General features: G+C 46.1%; 2 protein-coding genes across 2 annotated transcripts in view; both read left to right on the top strand.

The window, feature by feature from the left end:
* LOC107122588 (quinone oxidoreductase-like protein 2) overlaps positions 1-9,955 on the top strand; it is a 61,600-nt gene extending 51,645 nt beyond the window's left edge. Inside the window, exons 8-11 of the mRNA XM_015425707.1 lie at positions 414-495; positions 2,370-2,551; positions 3,392-3,620; positions 9,077-9,955. Coding sequence (XP_015281193.1) covers positions 414-495; positions 2,370-2,551; positions 3,392-3,620; positions 9,077-9,145 — 562 coding nt within the window. The 3' untranslated portion in view covers positions 9,146-9,955. The remainder of the gene's footprint in view (positions 1-413; positions 496-2,369; positions 2,552-3,391; positions 3,621-9,076) is intronic.
* A 312-nt stretch (positions 9,956-10,267) lies between these two features.
* SEC16B (SEC16 homolog B, endoplasmic reticulum export factor) overlaps positions 10,268-19,656 on the top strand; it is a 94,537-nt gene continuing 85,148 nt past the window's right edge. Inside the window, exon 1 of the mRNA XM_015425708.1 lies at positions 10,268-10,314. Coding sequence (XP_015281194.1) covers positions 10,268-10,314 — 47 coding nt within the window. The remainder of the gene's footprint in view (positions 10,315-19,656) is intronic.

A 19,656-nucleotide genomic window follows, 5' to 3' on the forward strand; every position in this document is an offset into this window, starting at 1 on the left:
TCCTGCTGGGCTTTTTCTCCAAAAAAAGCCACGGCATATCTTATGTTTCATTGACAGCTAATTGTCTGTACAAAGTGGGAGGGGAAGAAAGAGGGACAACTAGTTGCCAATGAATGAGGAACAGATGAATAAATGGGGCTCGAGGCTCTGCAGTCCCTTCCAGCTTTCTCTGCCTATCTTAGGAAGAGCCTTTTGAATTCTCAAGGGGCATAGCCTGTCTTCTTAGTCTGGGTCTTATCTGTGGCTACTTTGGACATAAGAGTAACACACAGCTGGGCTCTTGGATGAAGCTATAGTGACCCCCAGAGCAGGGTACAGACCAGAAGCAAACTCTGTACACCACCAAATTTGGGGAAAATCTGTGTAGCCGTCTGTGTTCTGATTCGTCATTGTCATGCTTCTGTCTTTTGCAGAGAGACAGTTCTGGTGACGGCAGCAGCAGGTGCCACGGGACTTGCCACTGTGGATGTTGCAAGCAATGTCCTTAAGGCAAAGGTATGCAACGTCCTAGTGATCAGTCAGGGCGAACTATAAGACTGCACAGGATTCCTGACAAACTCTGTTTAAAGAACACTGTATGAGTCCAGTGGCACCTTTAAGACCCAACAAAGTTTCGTTCACTGTATGAGCTTTCATGTGCATGCAACACTTCTTCAGATACAATGAAATGGAATTTATCTAAGGAAGTGTGCGTGCACATGAAAGGGCATACAGTGAGTGAAACTTTGTTCGTCTTAAAGGTGCCACTGGACTCAAACTTTGTTCTACTTCTTCAGACTAATAGTTACCCACCTGAATTTAAAGAACATTTTTTTAGCTCAGCGTGTTGGGGTAAATGATCGCGATGGTAATGTAGACTCAAGACTTACAAGGATCAACCACCATGGCTTTAAGCTTTGTAGATACCGGGATTACTAATTTTCTTTTTGTTTGCTCTTTGAAAAGATTGTTTTAATGTTCTTTTTGCCTGTAATTAATTCTGCATTAGGAATAAATGTAAATGGTTTGCCTGATGGAGCTCAGCATTTCTTTGGGAGATTTCTGCTCCACTGTTCTGGTATTTAAAACAGCACTCAAGGAAGCTTCCAACAAGAAACTGAAAGCAATAAAAATATTATAATAAAAAGTTAAAACTATAAGAACAGCAATTAGCACCATGAACAGTTAAAATGGTATACAGAGGATGAGACAGTTGGGCTGGAGGTTGGAGCACTGTAGGAAGAATTGGGCTGGAGGTTGGAGCACTGTGGGAAGCCGAGAAGGGGGGGGGAAGGGAGGAGGGATGGATATCTAACTGTATAAGTTTTGAAGTATGTTTGAATTTTTTTTACTATATCCTAATAAATTGTTTTTGAAAAAAATTTAGCACCATGAACAAAAAAAACCCCCAAATGCATTTTGCATTTTATGCATTTTAAAGTTTGCTAGAATGTAAAAACGATGAGAACAACAGTCAATAATAAAAGCATCCATCAAAAGTAAAGCCAGCATTACAGCATCAAGTAATGGTTTAAAAACATCAGATGCCTTCTAGAATAAAATGGTTTTTATGAGTCTCTGGAAGGCCAACATTTAGGGGACATGATGAACTTCCTGGGACAGGGATTAGGGGATTTAAACGTCATCTCTTTCAGTATGGGTATGTGGAGCAGGATACCAGCGGCCAATGTTCCCTCTAAGCTGTGGGGTCTTGTGAGCAAAAATTCTACTTTGTGAGCTACTGGCATTAAAGTTGTGAGCGAGCGCTTTGGCTCCTGCATAAATTAGTTTGCTCTGGAGCCCTCCTTCCTGAGCTCAGACAAAAATATGTGAGCCGGAGGCTAAAAAACTTTGAGCTAGCTCACACTAACTCAGCTTAGAGGGAACACTGCCAGCAGCATATCTCTGTTCATGGGGGAGAGCATATGGGCATGTTACTTAATCTACTCAGGGTCCTAACCCTTTAGGGCTTTAAAAGGCAATACCTACTCTTTGAATTGAGCCTGGAAACAAATCAACAGCTAGTGCAGCTGAAGTATCATTGGTGCTACATACAGTCTCTCTGATGGGCCCTAGTTAGAGAGTGTTCTGGACCAATTGAAAATAACAGACATTCTGTGGACTCTGCTCCTGCTGGAACGTTTTGCCGAAATCCAATCTGCATGGATTTTACATGGGCGTGTATGCTTGTGTCCTGATCAGTTGTTTCTGGAACAGCCACAGCTGGTGAGGTAGGCCAAGCAACAAGGCCGAGTCCAGAAGTAGTTTCAGGTGAGGAAAGCCTGGTCTTTCAGAGGGAGGGCAGCCCTGTCCGGAACAACTCAACCTATACACTCGTCAGTCAGCTGAGAGAGAATCCATTGCGGCTGTTCTTTTTTCTGTGACTTCAGGTAATAGCAGCAGCGGGGAATGACAGCAAATGCAACCTGGCTCTCCAGAAAGGGGCCGTCCAGAGTGTGAATTACAGCTGGGCTGGCCTGAGGGAGGAAGTGAAAAAACTCACAGCCAGTAGGGGAGTTGACGTGGCCATTGACACCATCGGTGGAGATATTTTCAAGGAGGCACTGCACAGGTGAGGCAGGCCCGAGTTTCCTTTCCTTGGAAAGCTTGTTCACGTGGCACAATCTTAGCCAACAACTCCTTTAGCCTCCCACCAAAGCAAGTCTCAGACACTGAATTTGGATGCGTGCTCTGAATAAGTTCCTTCCTCGCAGACTGGCCGTTTAGTGTACCCTGCACATTTTAGCAGTAGTCCCAAGTCTATATTCCATGTTCAAATTGTCTAATGTTTTAATATCCCTTTGCCTAATTTGGATTATTTATTTATTTTATTTCTTTCAGCTCACTACCCCGCTCTAACCCCCTAAGGGGTCTCTGAGTGGCTACTCATTTATCCCTAACCGATGTCTCGTTAGCAGCATTCAGTCCCTCTGCTGATGAATCCTTGGTTCAGGGATCGCATGGCACAGATGTCCTTTCTTTTACCTGCATAGTGTAGGGATTAGATTGTCAGGCTAGGAGCTGAGAGACCCAGATTCGAATTCCTACTCAGCCAGGGAAACTCACTCGGTGACCTTGGGCCGATCACTCTCTTTCAGCCCAGTCTACCTCACAGGATTGTTGTTGTTGTGAGGGTACAATGGAAGAAGGGATAATGACGTAAGCCCCTTCAGATCCCCATTGGGGAGAAAAATAGGGTATAAACATCTAAATAAAGAAATATCCTTACCAGAGCCAGGTGTTCCAGAATTTCTAGCTTGCGTGCTCCTGTCTGTTCAACGCACAGCCCGTAACTTACTTTAAGGGCATTGTTTTCATAAAAGCCCTGCTCAAAATGTTGTCAAATGTGGTATCTCAGTAGATGGATCCTGATGTTGATCTTTCTCTCATCTTCTGCCCCCCCATCCTTCAGCCTGGCCTGGGAAGGCAGGATTGTGGTGGTTGGTTTCGCTGGGGGAACTATCCCTTCTATCCCGGCCAACCTGCTGCTTCTGAAGAACATCTCTGCCCTGGGACTGTACTGGGGCCGGTACCGGGACCAGGATTTCCCAGTCTTTTCCTCTGCGCTCTCTTCTGCTCTCCAGTATTGTCAAGAGGGACGTATCCAACCTCATGTAGGAGCAGTGTTCAAACTGGAGGAGGTAAGCATGGGAAGGCGTGAGAAATGCCTGGTGGGTTAATGAAAGCTGTTGTATCCTCCAGGGGATGAACTCGTCTCCGTTGGAGAGATTCAAGTGCCGGTTTTCATAAGCACGTGGTACAGTCCTCCTAGGATTGCTCGTGGCTGTTTGCTCCCCCATTTCAGAGTGAAGTATGCTAGACTAGCATTCTTTCAAATGTATTACGATGATCTATGTGCTTTTCTTGAAATGTTTGATTTAGTTTGATAGAAGAAAAGAGTGTCTGGCAGATGGAACGATAATGCCTCCCTATAGGGCTGTGTTAACTACCATGCTCTGGTCACTGTAGTGTTGGTATGAGCTCCTTAAAGTCTCAAGTCTCTAGGGAGCTCTAGGATTCTCCATTTATATAATAATTAATCATTATCATACGGCAGTGTGTATAGTATAGCTAGGAGACCCTAAGATTGTCTGGCAGCCACAGATTCCAGCTCTTTAGCGTTATGCACTACTAGGTGGCGAGCTAGACTTGTTTTTAAGGCAAGAGACATTTCAGGGGTGGTTCGCCATTGTCTGCCTCTGTGTCACGACCCTGGTATTCCTTGGAGGTTGTCCTTCCAAAAACTAGCCAAGGCCGACCTTGCTTAGCTTCCGAGATCTGATAGGATCAGGCTAGCTTGGGCTATTCAGGTCAGGGCTCCATTTCAATTACAACCTCCTTCCAGAACAACTTCATGGACACCGATGAAACACACAGGCAGTTTTCAGCTTTGCAAGACAGATGATGTACATGCAGGAACATTTCTTAATTTTCATCACAAAGCAGCTTGTTCCATTTCCCAGGCTATCAGGTGTACATGTCCCAGTTGTCTCAGTTGAGTAAGAGCTCTAACATGTTCGTTGCTAATTCATATTCATCATGGTAAGCTTCCAGAAAGATTCACTGTGACTCATTAGCATCTCTGCAGTCTTGTACTGACAGCACTTCAATAGAGTTCTGCTTCTGCAGGACTGTAAAAGGTAAAGGTTCCCTTGCTCGAAAGCCAGTCGAATCCGACTCTAGGGTTGCGGTGCTCATCTCCGTTTCAAAGCCGAAGAGCCAGCGCTGACCGAAGACGTTTCCAATGGTCATGTTGCCAGCATGACTAAACACCAAGGCGCACAGAACGCTGTTACCTTCCCACTGAAGTGGTACCTATTTATCTACTTGCAATTTCTTGCTTTCGAACTGCTAGGTTGGCAGGAGCTGGAACTAGAGACGGGAGCTCACTCCGTCATGCGGCACACTCAGGTCTTGAACTGCTGAACTACCGACCTTCCACAGACACAGTTCAGCGTCTTAACCAGGGCTGGGCTGCAGGGCTGGGCCCTAGTCAAATTGGTGATTGGCTGTCCAGATGTGTTCCTCTGGCCTCCTGTAGAAGTCCAAGCAGCTTAGGGAGCTAATGGCCATTCCCTCCACATCTGCTAAAGTTGCATTGGCCCTGTTCCAAAGTTTGTGGAAATCCAGAACAACAGTAAGATCTAGTACAAGGGTATAAAATGTTCTTCCTACTATGTAAGCCTTGAGTTCAGAACAGGCTGAAACACACATAAGGATGGATGGCAGCTCTCTGTTTGTGTGCACGTGTGGAACTTTGATCTCCCTCGGGACAGCCGGAAATGCTAATCAATAATTTTTTTATCACGTACAGTTCCAAGCAGCCCTGACCTGGATAGCCCAGGTTAGCCCAATCTCATTAGATCTTGGAAGCTAAGCAGGGTCGGCCCTGGCAGGTATTCGGATGGGAGACCACTGAGGAATACCAGGTTCACAACGCAGAGGCAGGCGATGCCCAACCACCTCTGAATGTCTGTTGCCTTGAAAACCCCTACGGGGTCACCATAAGTCAGCTGTGACTTGACGGCACTTTCCATCACTAGTCCTAAGCATCTTTGTTTCTTCTGGGCCCATTAGAATCTTAAAAAAAAAAAATCATTCATGGACATGGCCTGGCCCAGGCGAGCCCTATCTTGTCAGTTCTCAGAAGCTAAGCAGGGTCGGCCCTGGTTAGTATTTGAATAGGAGCAGGGGTCGTTTCGTAGAAAAAGAGCTAGGGGAACTCATTAGCATAACTCATTAGCATATGCCACACCCCCTGACATCACCGGAAGTGTGTCATAAGGCCACACCCCCTGACATCACCAGAAGTGTGTCATAAGGCCACACCCCCTGCCCCCAACGGTCCCAGCCACCGCCGCCGGCCTTGCAGCTCCACTGCTGAGCCTCATGAGGGGCCCGGCGGTGGACCTGCAAGGCCGGCGGGAGTGCAAGGAAGCCCCGCGAAGGCCCTCCCTGGCCCCAGGCAGGCAGGGGTGGGGAGAGGCAGGGAGGAAGCAACTTACCCTCCCTCTTCTCCTGCCTCCTCCTGGCTTGACCTCTGGATGGGAGACCACCAAGGAAATCCAGGGTTACTGTGCAGAGGGAGGCCATAGCAACCCACCTGTTTTTGTTTCTTGCGTTGAAAACTCTGTGGGGTTGCCACAAGTCAGCCATGATTTGACAGTACTTTATACACACATAGAGCCTCCCTTTCCTTCAATCTGAAATAAAGGCAGCTTATAAAATGTAGAGCATAAGGGAAATCACAGCAGGGGCCTACTGATGCTTAACAACATACAGAACTTCTAAGACCCACGGCTGACCAACATCTGACAATGGTCAGCGTCAGGGGTCGTTTCGTAGAAAAAGAGCTAGGGGAACTCATTAGCATAACTCATTAGCATATGCCACACCCCCTGACATCACCGGAAGTGTGTCATAAGGCCACACCCCCTGACATCACCGGAAGTGTGTCATAAGGCCACACACCCCGCCCCGAACGGTCCCGGCCGCCGCCGCTGGCCTTGGACCTCCACTGCCTAGCCCCATGAGGGGCCCGGCGGTGGACCTGCAAGGCCGGCGGGAGTGCAAGGAAGCCCCGTGAAGGCCCTCCCTGGCCCCAGGCAGGCAAGGGTGGGGAGAGGCAGGGAGGAAGCAACTTACCCTCCCTCTTCTCCTGCCTCCTCCTGGCTGAATGAGGGCCGGAAGCAGGGGGCGGGGCTTCGTCATGTGCCCCGCCCCCCGTACCTCACCTGGGGGAACTGCGATCCCCCGCGATCCCCCCCGAAATGACCTCTGGTCAGTGTCAGGTACCACCAAGTCAACAAGCAGGACAATTCAAGGATGATTTAGTTCTCTAGGTTCATTTCCTGGAGATGAGGTTCATTTCTAACCTTCAAGCATCTGTCTGCTGCTATAGATTTCTCCCCTAGAACTAGTCGTTTCAAAGACAGGAGGAGTGCTAAAGGAGGTTACATTCAGGCTGCTGTTGTCTTTGGGAGTGAATAATGGCACAATTTTTTCTTTACTGTCAGAGACCTGTTTCAGAGGGCTGTTGGGAGGATAGAGGAGAGGACTGTAGCCTGAGCTTCTTGGAGGGAAAGGGTGGGATTCAAAGGAAATAAGGGATAAAATATCAAAATTGGTTTTCTCTCTAGAGGATGGCATTGAAAGGCTTCTCTGTGCCAGCATAATTTTTTTTTTGCACTGTCTGTAACTGACAGTTAACATGAAGAGTTGGTACATTCAGTGATCCATCTGTCACTTGACTGTCCCCAGTTCACACTCCCGGTTCCTGTTCATGTCTCGTTGAAGAAGTGCAAACGTACCTCCCACTGTTAATCAGGACAAATGTCTCAGATATTCCACCTCCTTAGCCACTGTCTCCATTTCATTATCATATATCCTTTAGGGAAAATGAGCAAACAGAACATTTAACTGGCGTTTGTGCCGATTCATTTGCCACTGGCAAGCTCTTCCTTTCTAAGGGGGCTTGCTTCTGACCTTGCACAAAGTCCTGGCTGCTTTGTGACCCCATATCCCAAAATCTGCAAAGGTCGGATCTAGCAGAGGGATTTCTGTGGCCTGAAGGACAGGGGCAGATTTCTCAAAGTCTCCCCTCCTACTTGCAAACTTCTCATCCCCCCCCCATTCTATTCATACTGGTCCCTTGTCCTCTAGGAGTGGCCTTTGGGTGAGCTTCTAGGACTGCAGCCAGAGTGGGGAAGCAAGAAATTTGTCTTCTGCAGGTGAAAATCCCTTCTGTCTGTAGAAGTCCTCTGTGAGAGCCAACCTCAGGTCCTGTGTCCATCTGCTGACCACCAGTAACCCAGAAACAAGATAAGAGCTAGATTTGATTCCTTTAGCACCTTAGAGACCAACAAGATTTTTAGGGTATAGACTTTCAAGGGTGAAAGCTCCCTTCGTCAGGTACGAGCAGGAATAAAACTGAGCCTTTATATCCCAGTCAGAAAGTGAGAGGGATGTTGCAAAGAAGGGAGTCAGGAGTCCTCAGGGATCTCCATTTGTCCTCATATCTGATGAAAGAAGAAGAGAAGAGGAGACTGGATTTATACCCCGCCCTTCACTACCCAAAGGAGTCTCAGAGTGGCTTACAAACTCCTTTCCCTTCCCCTCCCCACCACAGACACGCTGTGAGGTAGGTGGGGCTGAGAGAGCTCTGACAGAAACTGCTCTTTTTCAAGAACAGCTCTTATCAGAACTACGGCTTGCCCAAGGTCATCCAGCCAGGTGCAAGTGGAGGAGTGGGGAATCAAACCTGGTTCTCCCAGATTAGAGTTTGTGCACTTAACCACTACACCAAAGGAGCTTTGAGTCTTGAAAGCCTATGCACTTGTTAGTCTCTAAGGTGCTACTGGACTCGAATCTGGGTCTTCTGCTGCAGACCAACACCCTCCAAAACCAATATGATGGCCTTTTACTTCTCTGTCCTGGTGGGTCAGGTTTCTGTTCACCTCTGCATGCCCATTTAGTATCAAACTCATCCTTGCAACCTTCAAGGAACATAGCTGGTTGTCCCCAAAGCAACTTACTAGCCATGCTGCCTAAAATGGGCTTGATGCACCTTCATAAATGTGACATATTTATATTTATTTAGGAAGCTTTGTGCACCTCTTGGAGGCAGCTCACAACTAAAACAATAAAACAAATTCAGGGAAGGAGTAAAAACAAATCATGCCAGTAACCCCCCCCCCCCGCTGCCAATGAACTAGTTAAGACAATAAAATAATTAAGAGCATGCAACCCCCCCCTCCCACAAATCAGGATGTAAAAGCATAAAGCACGTAAAACAAACATAGTCTAAAGTGGTATTGAAAAAGACAGTCCTCTGAGTAGGAGCAGACTATAAAACAATGTAACAGGATGGAACCGCTTAGTTAAAAGCCTAGGTAAAGAGAAATGCTTTGGCCTGGTGCCTAGAAGAAAGGAAATTGGACATCAGGTGACCCTTAAGGGGGGAGGGCATTCCAAAGCCGAGATGCCATCATTTGTTGCACCATTATTTGGGGGGGGGGGGGGAATCATTGAAGAAGCATGTGTATTCTTCCATCTTTGCAGAAGTCCTGAATTCCTCTTTGTTTGAATTGCTTTACAGGTCAATGAAGCCTTTGCACATGTGACTCAACGTAAATCTACAGGAAAGGTTATCATCTCAGTTAGTTAAGCCTGGTTTTGTGTGTTTGTGTATGGATGTCGGATCTCACTCCTTACTGCGCTTGCCTCCTTCTGAAGAGACACGGGACTTCGTCCCATGAAGCCTAAACAATTCACTAACATTGTGGTCCTGTGCAAAGTTATTCTGGTCTAAACAGATGGGCTTAGAATGGAGTAACTCTTCATCGGATTCTACTGCAAGTGACTTGGTTGTTTTGGGGGTATGAGAGCAGATGGTTGCCTCTTGAACAGTACAACACCACGGGAGCTCCAGTCAGCCAGGCAGAGAATCCCTCACCAGCATGCCCTCATCTGGTCTTACCCTGGCTTTCCTGCCATTTGCAGAAACTGATGAGTAGCACATCAGTGGTGCTGGATAATATCCAGTATTGAAGCGTGTATGCCCAGACCACTGGCCTGTGGAGCGGGCTGAAGTTACATGAAGCAGTTCGACCACTGCAGCTCCCCAAGTGTAGCCATGTAAACAGTTTGGCTGGGAATGGTAGGTACGTGGCTCTGAAGTTCTCGAAGGAAAAGCGGGATACTATTGGCCATCAGTGCATAAAGAATGGAGTGTCCTGTCCAGCAGCTTGTGTCCCTAGAGGGCCCCTTTTGAGGATGGAGTGGAGGAAGCAGGCCCAAGTCCCGCCTGCCAAGCTGACCTGCTGGCAAATTTCCTCATCCATGCTGCCTGTTTTCTGGATGCTCGCTGCAGTTTCAGAAATAAGTCAGTAAGGGAACACAGTGCTGCAGAGAACCCGGAAAGCAAAATACACTGTGAAAAAGCAGTTTCTAACAATTATATATAAATAAAGACTTATGCAAGCTTATTTGTCTGATAATTATTTTAAAGTTAAATACAGTATCAATAGAAGGAAACTTTATAAAGTGGGACTTTGAACATATGTGTACGACATGTCTTCTGAAATAAATCTTAAACATACATGTGTACCATGTCGAAGGACAAAAGACAAGCCTCAGCAAAATGCAAAACAGAATACAAGTCAAACAAGGTTGCTTTAATATCATACAAAACAACCCAAGGAAAAATTCAGGCACCAGGAAGTGTCACTAGTGTTTTCTGTGCTTTTGGCAAGCAATGATTTTGACAGCAGGTTAATCTCTGTGGATGATGTCTGTGGAGGATATGACTTTCCAGCCAACTGACGTGTCTCCCAGGTAAGGTCGTGTTTCCAATCTTCATCAAAATCAAGGATAAACATTTTCATATGGAGCTCCCAAACTTCATGAAAACTCACACCAGTTCCCTTCCCATACACAGGAGCAAGCTGCTTCAAACTCAGAATGGCTGTTAGAAGCTCTATGTTCCCTTATTGACTTATTTCTGTACCTGTTTAGGGATGGCTCATTTTAACAGCCATTTTACTTTTACTGATGCTTGCTACAGTTGGCAACTGGGGCTTGGGGGCCTCCAGTTGCCGATCTCCTATTTTAATGATATTGGCAGGGTGCTGTTTCTCAAGTATTCAGTGCTGTTTCTCAAGTATTCACATGCCTCCTTACTTCCTCCTTCATTCCCATTCAGCCTGTGACAGATTGAGCTATTTTGCCACCTTATGCCAGGCTTCTGCTGTCCAAGTGTGAGCTCTGGGGTCTCGGATCCAGGCAACAGGTCTGGTAGGTGACCAACAGGGGACAAGCCATGCACCACTGCCTTGTTCCAGTGTTGTGTCAGTGCCCTTGGCAGGCTGCGGTGCCCCAAGCATCCACTTGGGTCACTTGGGCTCTGCATTCAGCAAGTTAACCCTTTTTGTTCTGTAAGCAGCTGTGCTCTTCTGTCCACTGAAGGCAGCCCCTCTTGTTCCAGGACCAAACCAGTCACTGAGCTCATTTGCCTTGCTTTCTGTTTCTTTATTTTAACCCAAAGCAGCTTCTGTTGGCTACCAGCCTGGGCTGAAGGAAAGGGATAGACTCGGGCAGCTTTGACCCTTTCCATTCCACCCATGATGCAGTTCAGCAGTGTCCTCCGTCACCCAGTCTTTTCCATCCTTGTATCTGGCTCAGCAGCAGCCAAAACGATGTAGGGCCATTGCAGCTAGTTGATGTATTGCACTATGACAGCGCTGAGCCAGCGCCTCGTATTAGACCTGCTGTGTAATTTTTTCCCCTTTGAATAGCTGCATGAATATGTCTGAAGGTCCTCCGTTGGCTCACTGTATATCTGGAATTCCTAAAGATGATATCACTGTCTGTGACACTTGAATGGGGCGGCAGGAGCAATCTCAGGGAAAGGATTTTTAAGTTACATCTCCTTTTTGGTTTATATAAAAAAACAAGTATTGTGCAAAGGAAATGAAAATAAAGTATATGACCATTTTCTTTCTTTTGGAGTCTTCCTTTCTTATTGAGGCTCAAGGCAGATTGTGTAATTACATGCAATTCAATAAGAACAATATAAAACATACAACTACCAGGGAATAAAAGGGAGTTACAAAATAAGAGAACAGTGCACTAAAGCAGTATAGCATATTAAAAAACAGTGATATAATACAAATAATGCAGCAGAGCCAAATTGCAAAACTGGCAAATAATGTAATAATAATAATAACAACAGTAATAATAATGCAACCAATGAAGGCTGCTTGGTGTAGTGGTTAGGAGCACGGACTCTAATCTGGGAGAACTGGGTTTGATATCCCACTCCTCTACATGCAGCTGCTGGTGTGCCCTTGGCAAGCCACAGTTCTTTCAGAGCTGTTCTCTCAAGAGCAGTCCTCAAAAGAGCTCTCTCAGCCCCACCTACCTCACAGGGTGTCTGTTGTGGGGAGGGGAAAGGAAAGGGATTGTAAGCCACTCTGAGACTCCTTTGGGTAGGGAAGGGCAGGTGGGGTATAAATCCAATCTCTTTAAATTTCACAGCCTTAATTCCTATTATAAAAATGTATTTTTGGCAATTGTTCAGTTATATCTTACTTCCCTCTCTACTGTACACTAGAAGTGGTCTTCCAGTTACACCTGATGATGGTGGGGATATCACTAGCTGTGTCCGCTTGAAGCTGCTTCTCCACCTCTTCTGCAGTTATGCAGTATTCTCATGCAAGATGGACATGGGACCAGAGGTAACAGCTGTGGATATGCAGGATCAGCCCAGTACAGCGAGGGAAGGAATTGGGCCGCCTGACCATAAAAAGGGATCCCCTTTCCATTCATTCGTATGTTGTGTTTTATTGACGTATGCTGTTCATTGTGTGCCATGTGGTATCCAGTGCTTATGTGAAGTATTTGTGGTTAATGTAACTCTACTGAATGATTTTTCAGAGGGACCTGCTGTGAAGGGCCCCTCCTAGGGTGTTCTTTCTTCCTTGGGAGTTTGCTGGGCCTGGGCTGTCGAAAACGAGGGGGATCTGTTGGGAGCCCTGGTGGCACACAGAGGCAAGTGGCCAAGCATGCCCCCCTAAGGCAATGGGACACAATTGTTTTTGATGGATTGTGGATTTTGCTCTCTTTTAAGCAGATTCAAGTGTATACTTACATGATACAGTCAGTGTTCCCTCTAAGCTGAGTTAGTGTGAGCTAGCTCACAGTTTTTGAGCCTCTGGCTTACACATTTTTGTCTTGGCTCAGGAAGGATGGCTCCAGAGCAAACTAGTTTATCCAGCAGCCAAATCTCTTGCTCACAACTTTAATGCCAGTAGCTCACAAAGTAGAATTTTTGCTCACAAGACCCCACAGCTTAGAGGAAATATTGGATACAGTCGGCTGCAAGTCCCTACTGGCATAGGATCTTCTAGTTTTCTGGGAGGAGCAGTGCAAACTAAAACTCACCTAGCTTTCCTACTTACCCAATTCAGTTTTAATTTCCTATTTTTATGGCTCAGAGGGGCCTAAAATGTTTTTTCCAATCACCTGCCCTCTTTCCACATCCACAGAAATGCAATACCTCAGCTACAGATAACCCACCAATTAGCCTGGTGGTGGCTCTACTAGGACAGCCAGTGAGGTATAATAGTAAGAATCTTGGACTACACCTGGGGAGACCAGGTCCAAATTCCTGCTTGTTATGGAAATTCCTTTGGTGACCTTGGGCCCGTCATTTGGCCTCAGCCTAACCTGCACAGCCAATTAGATCTCCAATCAAAGGCCTGCTGAGCAAAAGCCCTCTCTGGCTCTGCTCACTTTCTAAAAACACTCAGAAGGTGCCAAGAAAAGTATCACTGGGTGCTGTGCAGTGTTCCTTCTAAGCTGAGTTAGTGTGAGCTAGCTCACAGTTTTTTAGCCTCCAGCTCACACATCTTTGTCTTAGCTCAGGAAGGAGGGCTCCAGAGCAAACTAATTTATGCAGTAGCCAAATCACTTGCTCACAACTTTCTTGCCAGTAGCTCACAAAGTAGGATTTTTGCTCACAAGACTCCACAGCTTAGAGGGAGTATGCTGTGGTGCCCCGGGTGCCACATTGTGGACTCTTGTTCTAGGTATCCCGTTTCCTTGTTTCATACTAGGGAATGTAGCGGAGGAGATAGCAAATAACTTGATGGAACACAGGGAATGTGGTTCCATTAGGCTATAGTGTTAGGCCAGCCCTGTAAACACTCATTCCCTGTTATGGCTTTAGCACCAGCTTTTTAAATGAATCTGTAATGCCACCAGGCAAGGCAAGGGGAAAAAAGCAAATAAATAATCTTTATTTAAATAAATAACCTACACGTTGTCAAATAAATAAATAAAAATGGAGACCCATGATACTCACGGGGAGAATCCCATAACCCCCGTCCAGTGCCAAGCCTAGCATGGCTATTAATGAGCCTGGGGTCTCCTACCACCACTGCTGGGCCTGGCGGAGCTGCCGGTGTCCTCTGCCACTGCCGAGCCCTATATATTTTTTAAGAGTTTGCTGTAAACTTGATGAATCCCCTAAGTTTGTAGAAAAATCTCCTTAGCCTCCATGTGGCCCCCAATCCACAGATTTAAGTATCTGCAGATGGAGGCCACACGTAGTTAATAGTATATAGATATAGAAAGGCCACTTCTTCATAATGTCAAAACTTTTTCTCTTCTAAGCTTCTGCAGCTTTCAAAACTCTGGAGCTTTGGCCATTAACCGCTGAGCAGCATGTAAAACTGCCCAGCATGTTTTTCATTCTCATCTGAAATCATTCTCTAAATGTAAAGAAAATGTTTTAAATAATGCATTCTCGTGAATTATGGATCCCTCAGTGTCAAGGTCGCCTGGTTTTAATTTTTCTTTTTACCCAAAAGGAACCATTTTAATTGCAACGCAAATGGCAGAGTAGGAGGTTGAAAATATTTTGTCTTCCGTGACAATTAGCTGAAGTGTACCTTTGCATGAAAGATTCAGAGGCAAGAATGGACGTCTGGGGCGGGGGAGAGTGCAGTCTCATGAACTTCTGCTCATATCTATTCATGGAGGCTGGATGCTCAGCAAGTAGATGAAGTCCCTGGAATTCTGTGTTACTTTACCCCTTCCGAGGCTCTGGCCTGTGGGAGGCACACAGCCACAAATGAGGTGGTCGAATCCTGAGGCTTTACCGTGAATGATACTACTTCAGACGGGCAACCTTTGTAATGCTTCCCTGTATTAACTAAATGCACATAAAACACACACACACATACACACACACACTGTAATGTATTGGAATGCTTACTTGAATCACCGCATTCACTCCCCATGTTAAGCTTTGAGCCGACGAAGGCTCCTCTGAACTGACTCACGATTGGTCGCCCTGTACCAGCGACCAATCAGGACAACACACAGTCCCTGAGTGGGACGGACTCTTATTGGTCTTTATCTAAACAACCTCATTGGTTGATTATTGTAAATAGGTGTGGCTATGTTAGCCGGGGAATGTTTAAAAGGAGCCTAGCTCCCAATGTTAAACTGTTCTGGTTATGAATGCGTTTAAGTGCTTGTTCGTTACTTCAATAAAGCTGAATCACTTTACTGAAATCACTCTCCGGATCTTTGTTAGCGGCGATCTAACACACACACACACACACAGAGGCAGAAAAGGTCTAAGGCAGCCTATATACCCCACTGTGCGTGTTTCCGAAGTGCTGTGAGTCTGTGACGAGAGCATTCAAAAAGATGTTCCCCTACCTGCAGCCTGAAGTGGAACAGCCTGCCCTACTTACTACCTCAGGACTCTACCACCTAACAGGGGTGGAGCATTAACTCAGTGATAGAGCATCTGTTTTGCTTGGCAGAAGATCCCAGGTTTAATCCCTGGCACCTTCAGTTTAAAGGATCAGGTAGTAGGTGACGTGAAAGACCTCTGCCTGAGACCCTAGGGCAGGGTTCCCCAACCTCTTTGACCCTGCGGGCACCTTTGGAATTCTGACATGGTGTGGTGGGTGCAGCCACCAAGTGCCTGACACAAAATGGCTGCTGCGGAAGGCGGAGCCGCCCGCCCAATGATTGCTGTAGCTTTACCTCCGTCACCCCAACGTGCTGTGGTGCCAGTTGCTGTCGAAGCAACCTTTCTAAAAATCTGCACAGCCAATCAAGTCTTCAGTAGCCAATTAGAAGCCTTGCTGGGCAAAAGCTCTACCTGGCCCCACCCACTGCCTGAAAACACTCAGCGGGCACCAGAAAAGGCATTGGCGGGCACCACGTTGGGGGGCCCTGCCCTAGCAGAGCATACAACTGACCTGGTAGACCAAGGCTCTGACACAGTACAAAGCAGGTTCAAGTGCATTCTCATTCTGTGTCATATGTAGACCCAGCTCTGTGGCATCAATTGCAACTGGATTGTTTTGCTCCCCCCACCCCCAAATCCAGGTTTGACGACTGCTTTAGTACAACAGTAGCACAGTGTTCTGCCGTGGGTGAAGGCAGCCCTAAAAAACAGGCTGCAGTCTTTAGTTGATCAGTAGGCTAGCTTTAACGTTGATTCAAAATAAACCCTTGATTGACTACAAATCAGCCACTTCATCTGACAATTTTTATTTATTAACAAAGTCCATCATCTGAATATTATTTATGAACATGTTTGGAGGCAGGTGCCGAGAAGTTCTTCACCCAAAGAGTGATTCACACATGGAATTCACTGCCACAGGAGGTGGCGGCGGCTACAAGCATGGATGGCTTCAAAAGGGAATTAGATAGGCATATGGTGATGCTCTGTCTTCTTGGTGCTTGGGGGGGTCAACAGTGGGAGGGCTTCTAATGTCCTGGCCCCACTGGTGGACCTCCTGATGGCACCTGGTATTTTTGGCCACTGTGTGACAGAGTGTTGGACTAGATGGGCCTTTGGCCTGATCCAACATTGGTGTCTCTTATGTTCTTATGTTATGTTCTTAAGTTCCTTCTCTCACAAAAGGGATCGCCTTTGTCTGCTGCTATACATAAAACTGAACATCATTTAAAACATAGGTTCCATTTAAAAGCACAGGAAGAATGGATTTCCCCCCCCCCTTCAAAATGCTATTAAAATGTAAGCAGTTGTACTGTGCATGCAGATGTGTGCAGGTTTACTCAAAGTCTGTCCCACTGAGTTCAATGGGAGTCTAGTTTAGGATCGCAAAGCTAATTCAAGGAATTGGCTAAACCTGCTACTGCAATCCTATGCAGAGTGACTCCAGTCTAAACCCATTTAAATCAGAGATCTTTGACATGCATCAAAGTGCACCGTCGGTTTTCCTTCATTGGGTGTCAGCACAAGAAATAAATCACTGTTCCCTTGAAGGTGTCAGGCGGAGGACTGGATCAATATTTGTCAAATCATTTTGGTTTTGCTTATGTCTTTCTTCTCCTTTGTCTTGGCCTTGTGCCTGGAGTGTAAAACCGAATGCAAATGCCACAGGATGGTTCTCCAAGGGCCCCACATTGAGCTGTTGAGCTTTCAGTGGAAAAACCCCACCTCAGCAAGTAGTCAAATGTACCATCGATGAGCATTTGTTCTTTGCCTCTTATGGATAGCATCTAAGAGCACTTGCCAAAAAGCCACATCCCAAAATGATGCTGTTGCAAAAGGATTAAGGCCCGTTTTTCAAATATGAGAACAAACATAGTTACTTAGGAGAGGTTGGCTTGGGGGGAGGGGGGTAGCCTACCCTAAGCTGTAGGGAGTGAAATTGCAAGACTTGTCAGCCTCCAGGTGGGGCCTGGAGAGAAATCTTCTGGAATTACAATGAATTTTCAGAATACAGAAATCAGTTCCACTGGAGAAAATGGCTGCTTTGGAGGGTAGACTGTATGGCATTATACCTTGCTGAGGTACCTCTGCCCTCCCCAGGTTCAGACTCCCCCCAAAAAAAATCTCAAGGAATTTCTAAACCCAGAGTTGGTATCTCTACTTCCAACAGAAGTTGCTGTTCTTGCAATAGAAGGCTCTTTAGGTTAGACTGAGAGACGTCTTCTGGCCTTGGTTAGATACTGCCTTTTACTTTCACGGTCTCACCGGCCATACCCCATAGGTGTCATTCTACTGATCTGCTGGCTTAAAAGATAAAAGAGCCGCTTTGGCACTGTAAAGGATAATCAGCACAGTGGAGCAAAAGCTTATGGGAGCCTTCTCTGACTGGCAGCTGGTTCCCACAATTTCAGGCAGAGAAAGACTTACTGTGCCTGTCACCTGAGCAGGGCCACTGGTGGTGGTGGTGGTGGGGAGTAGTTCCACGAAATTCCAGGGGCCTTGCTTGCTCTGGGAGCCCACTGAGTCAGGCAAATCATCTGCTTTGTTTTCCGATGATAACTGAATGTAAATTAGCATGTGCAAATTTAGTGAATTTCTCCGTCTTCCTCGAAAGCTCTTATCAACTTGAAAGGAAGACAACGCTGAATGTAGAATTGCTCCCTTAAAATGTTACACATACACTCACTCATTGGACATAACTGTAATTTGTATGTGAATTTAAGACGACCCACTCTTTTTTGGCGGCACACTTGTGAAAAAATAGTTTTTGCATTGGGTCACCCCAAACACAACATCAAATTATGTAACATGTCCATGGAAACAGGTTATACCACAAAGTTCACGGATCCACAGCTTCATGGCAACACCACTCTGCAAAAACATGGTTCTGAAGCATGGTTTCTCATGGATCCTTATGATTTTTGCATTGGTTCCATGGAATTCACTGCCACAGGAAGTGGTGGCGGCTACAAGCATTGACGGCTTCAAAAGTGAATTAGATAAGCATATGGAGCAGAGGTCCATCAGTGGCTATTAGCTACAAGGTATAGATAGGGGCTCTGAGGCAAGTGATGCTCTGTCTTCTTGGTGCTTGGGGGGGGGGTCAACAGTGGGAGGGCTTCTAATGTCCTGGCCCCACTGGTGGACCTCCTGATGGCACTGGTATTTCTGGCCACTGAGTGATACAGAGTGTTGGACTGGATGGGCCTTTGGCCTGATCCAAGATAGGTATCTCTTATGTTCTTATATTATTTGATGGTGATGTTGGGGTGACGCAGTGCAAAAATCATAAGGATCCATGAGGATCCGTGCTTTAGAATCATGTTTTTGTAGAATGGTGTCGCCACGGAGCTGTGCACATATGATTTCTGTGGTGCATTCTGTGGCCATGGACAAGGCATATTATTTGATGGTGATGTTGGGGTGACGCAGTGCAAAAATCATAAGGATCCATGAGGATCCGTGCTTTAGAATCATGTTTTTGTAGAATGGTGTCGCCACGGAGCTGTGCACATATGATTTCTGTGGTGCATTCTGTGGCCATGGACAAGGCATATTATTTGATGGTGATGTTGGGGTGACGCAGTGCAAAAATCATAAGGATCCATGAGGATCCGTGCTTTAGAATCATGTTTTTGTAGAATGGTGTCGCCACGGAGCTGTGCACATATGATTTCTGTGGTGCATTCTGTGGCCATGGACAAGGCATATTATTTGATGGTGATGTTGGGGTGACGCAGTGCAAAAATCATAAGGATCCATGAGGATCCGTGCTTTAGAATCATGTTTTTGTAGAATGGTGTCGCCACGGAGCTGTGCACATATGATTTCTGTGGTGCATTCTGTGGCCATGGACAAGGCATATTATTTGATGGTGATGTTGGGGTGACGCAGTGCAAAAATCATAAGGATCCATGAGGATCCGTGCTTTGGGATCATGTTTTTGCGCTGTTGTGGTGCCACGAATCTGTGGATGCGTGCTTTTATGGTGCCCCATGTAGACTAACACATGACCTACAATATGAGGGTGGTTTTATTTCGTTTCAATGTAAAAAATCATATGAAATTCATGAGGATCCATTTAGATCCGACTTTTACCCAGACCAGCAAAAGGGTGGCATACAGATGTTGTATAAACAAACAAAGAAACAAACAAAAGCCACTGATTCCATCCCCCAAAACAGTCATTACCGGAACTGGTCTCTGCACTCTTGACAATTAGTTGTAATTCCAGCAGATCTCCCGGCTCCACCTGGAAGTTGGCAACCCCCTAAGACCATCCTGGAAATACCTCTTCTCAAAAACATAATTGCATCATGTGTGGTCATGTGCAGTTGTTTCAAAAATCCTTTTAAAAACGACATTTATGCAGTTGCGTGGCTAGGAGAATTTGGGGAGAGGGTAATTAA

Source organism: Gekko japonicus, unplaced genomic scaffold (genome assembly GCF_001447785.1).
Source record: "Gekko japonicus isolate JY-2015 unplaced genomic scaffold, Gekko_japonicus_V1.1 scaffold1426, whole genome shotgun sequence".
NCBI lineage: Eukaryota > Metazoa > Chordata > Lepidosauria > Squamata > Gekkonidae > Gekko > Gekko japonicus.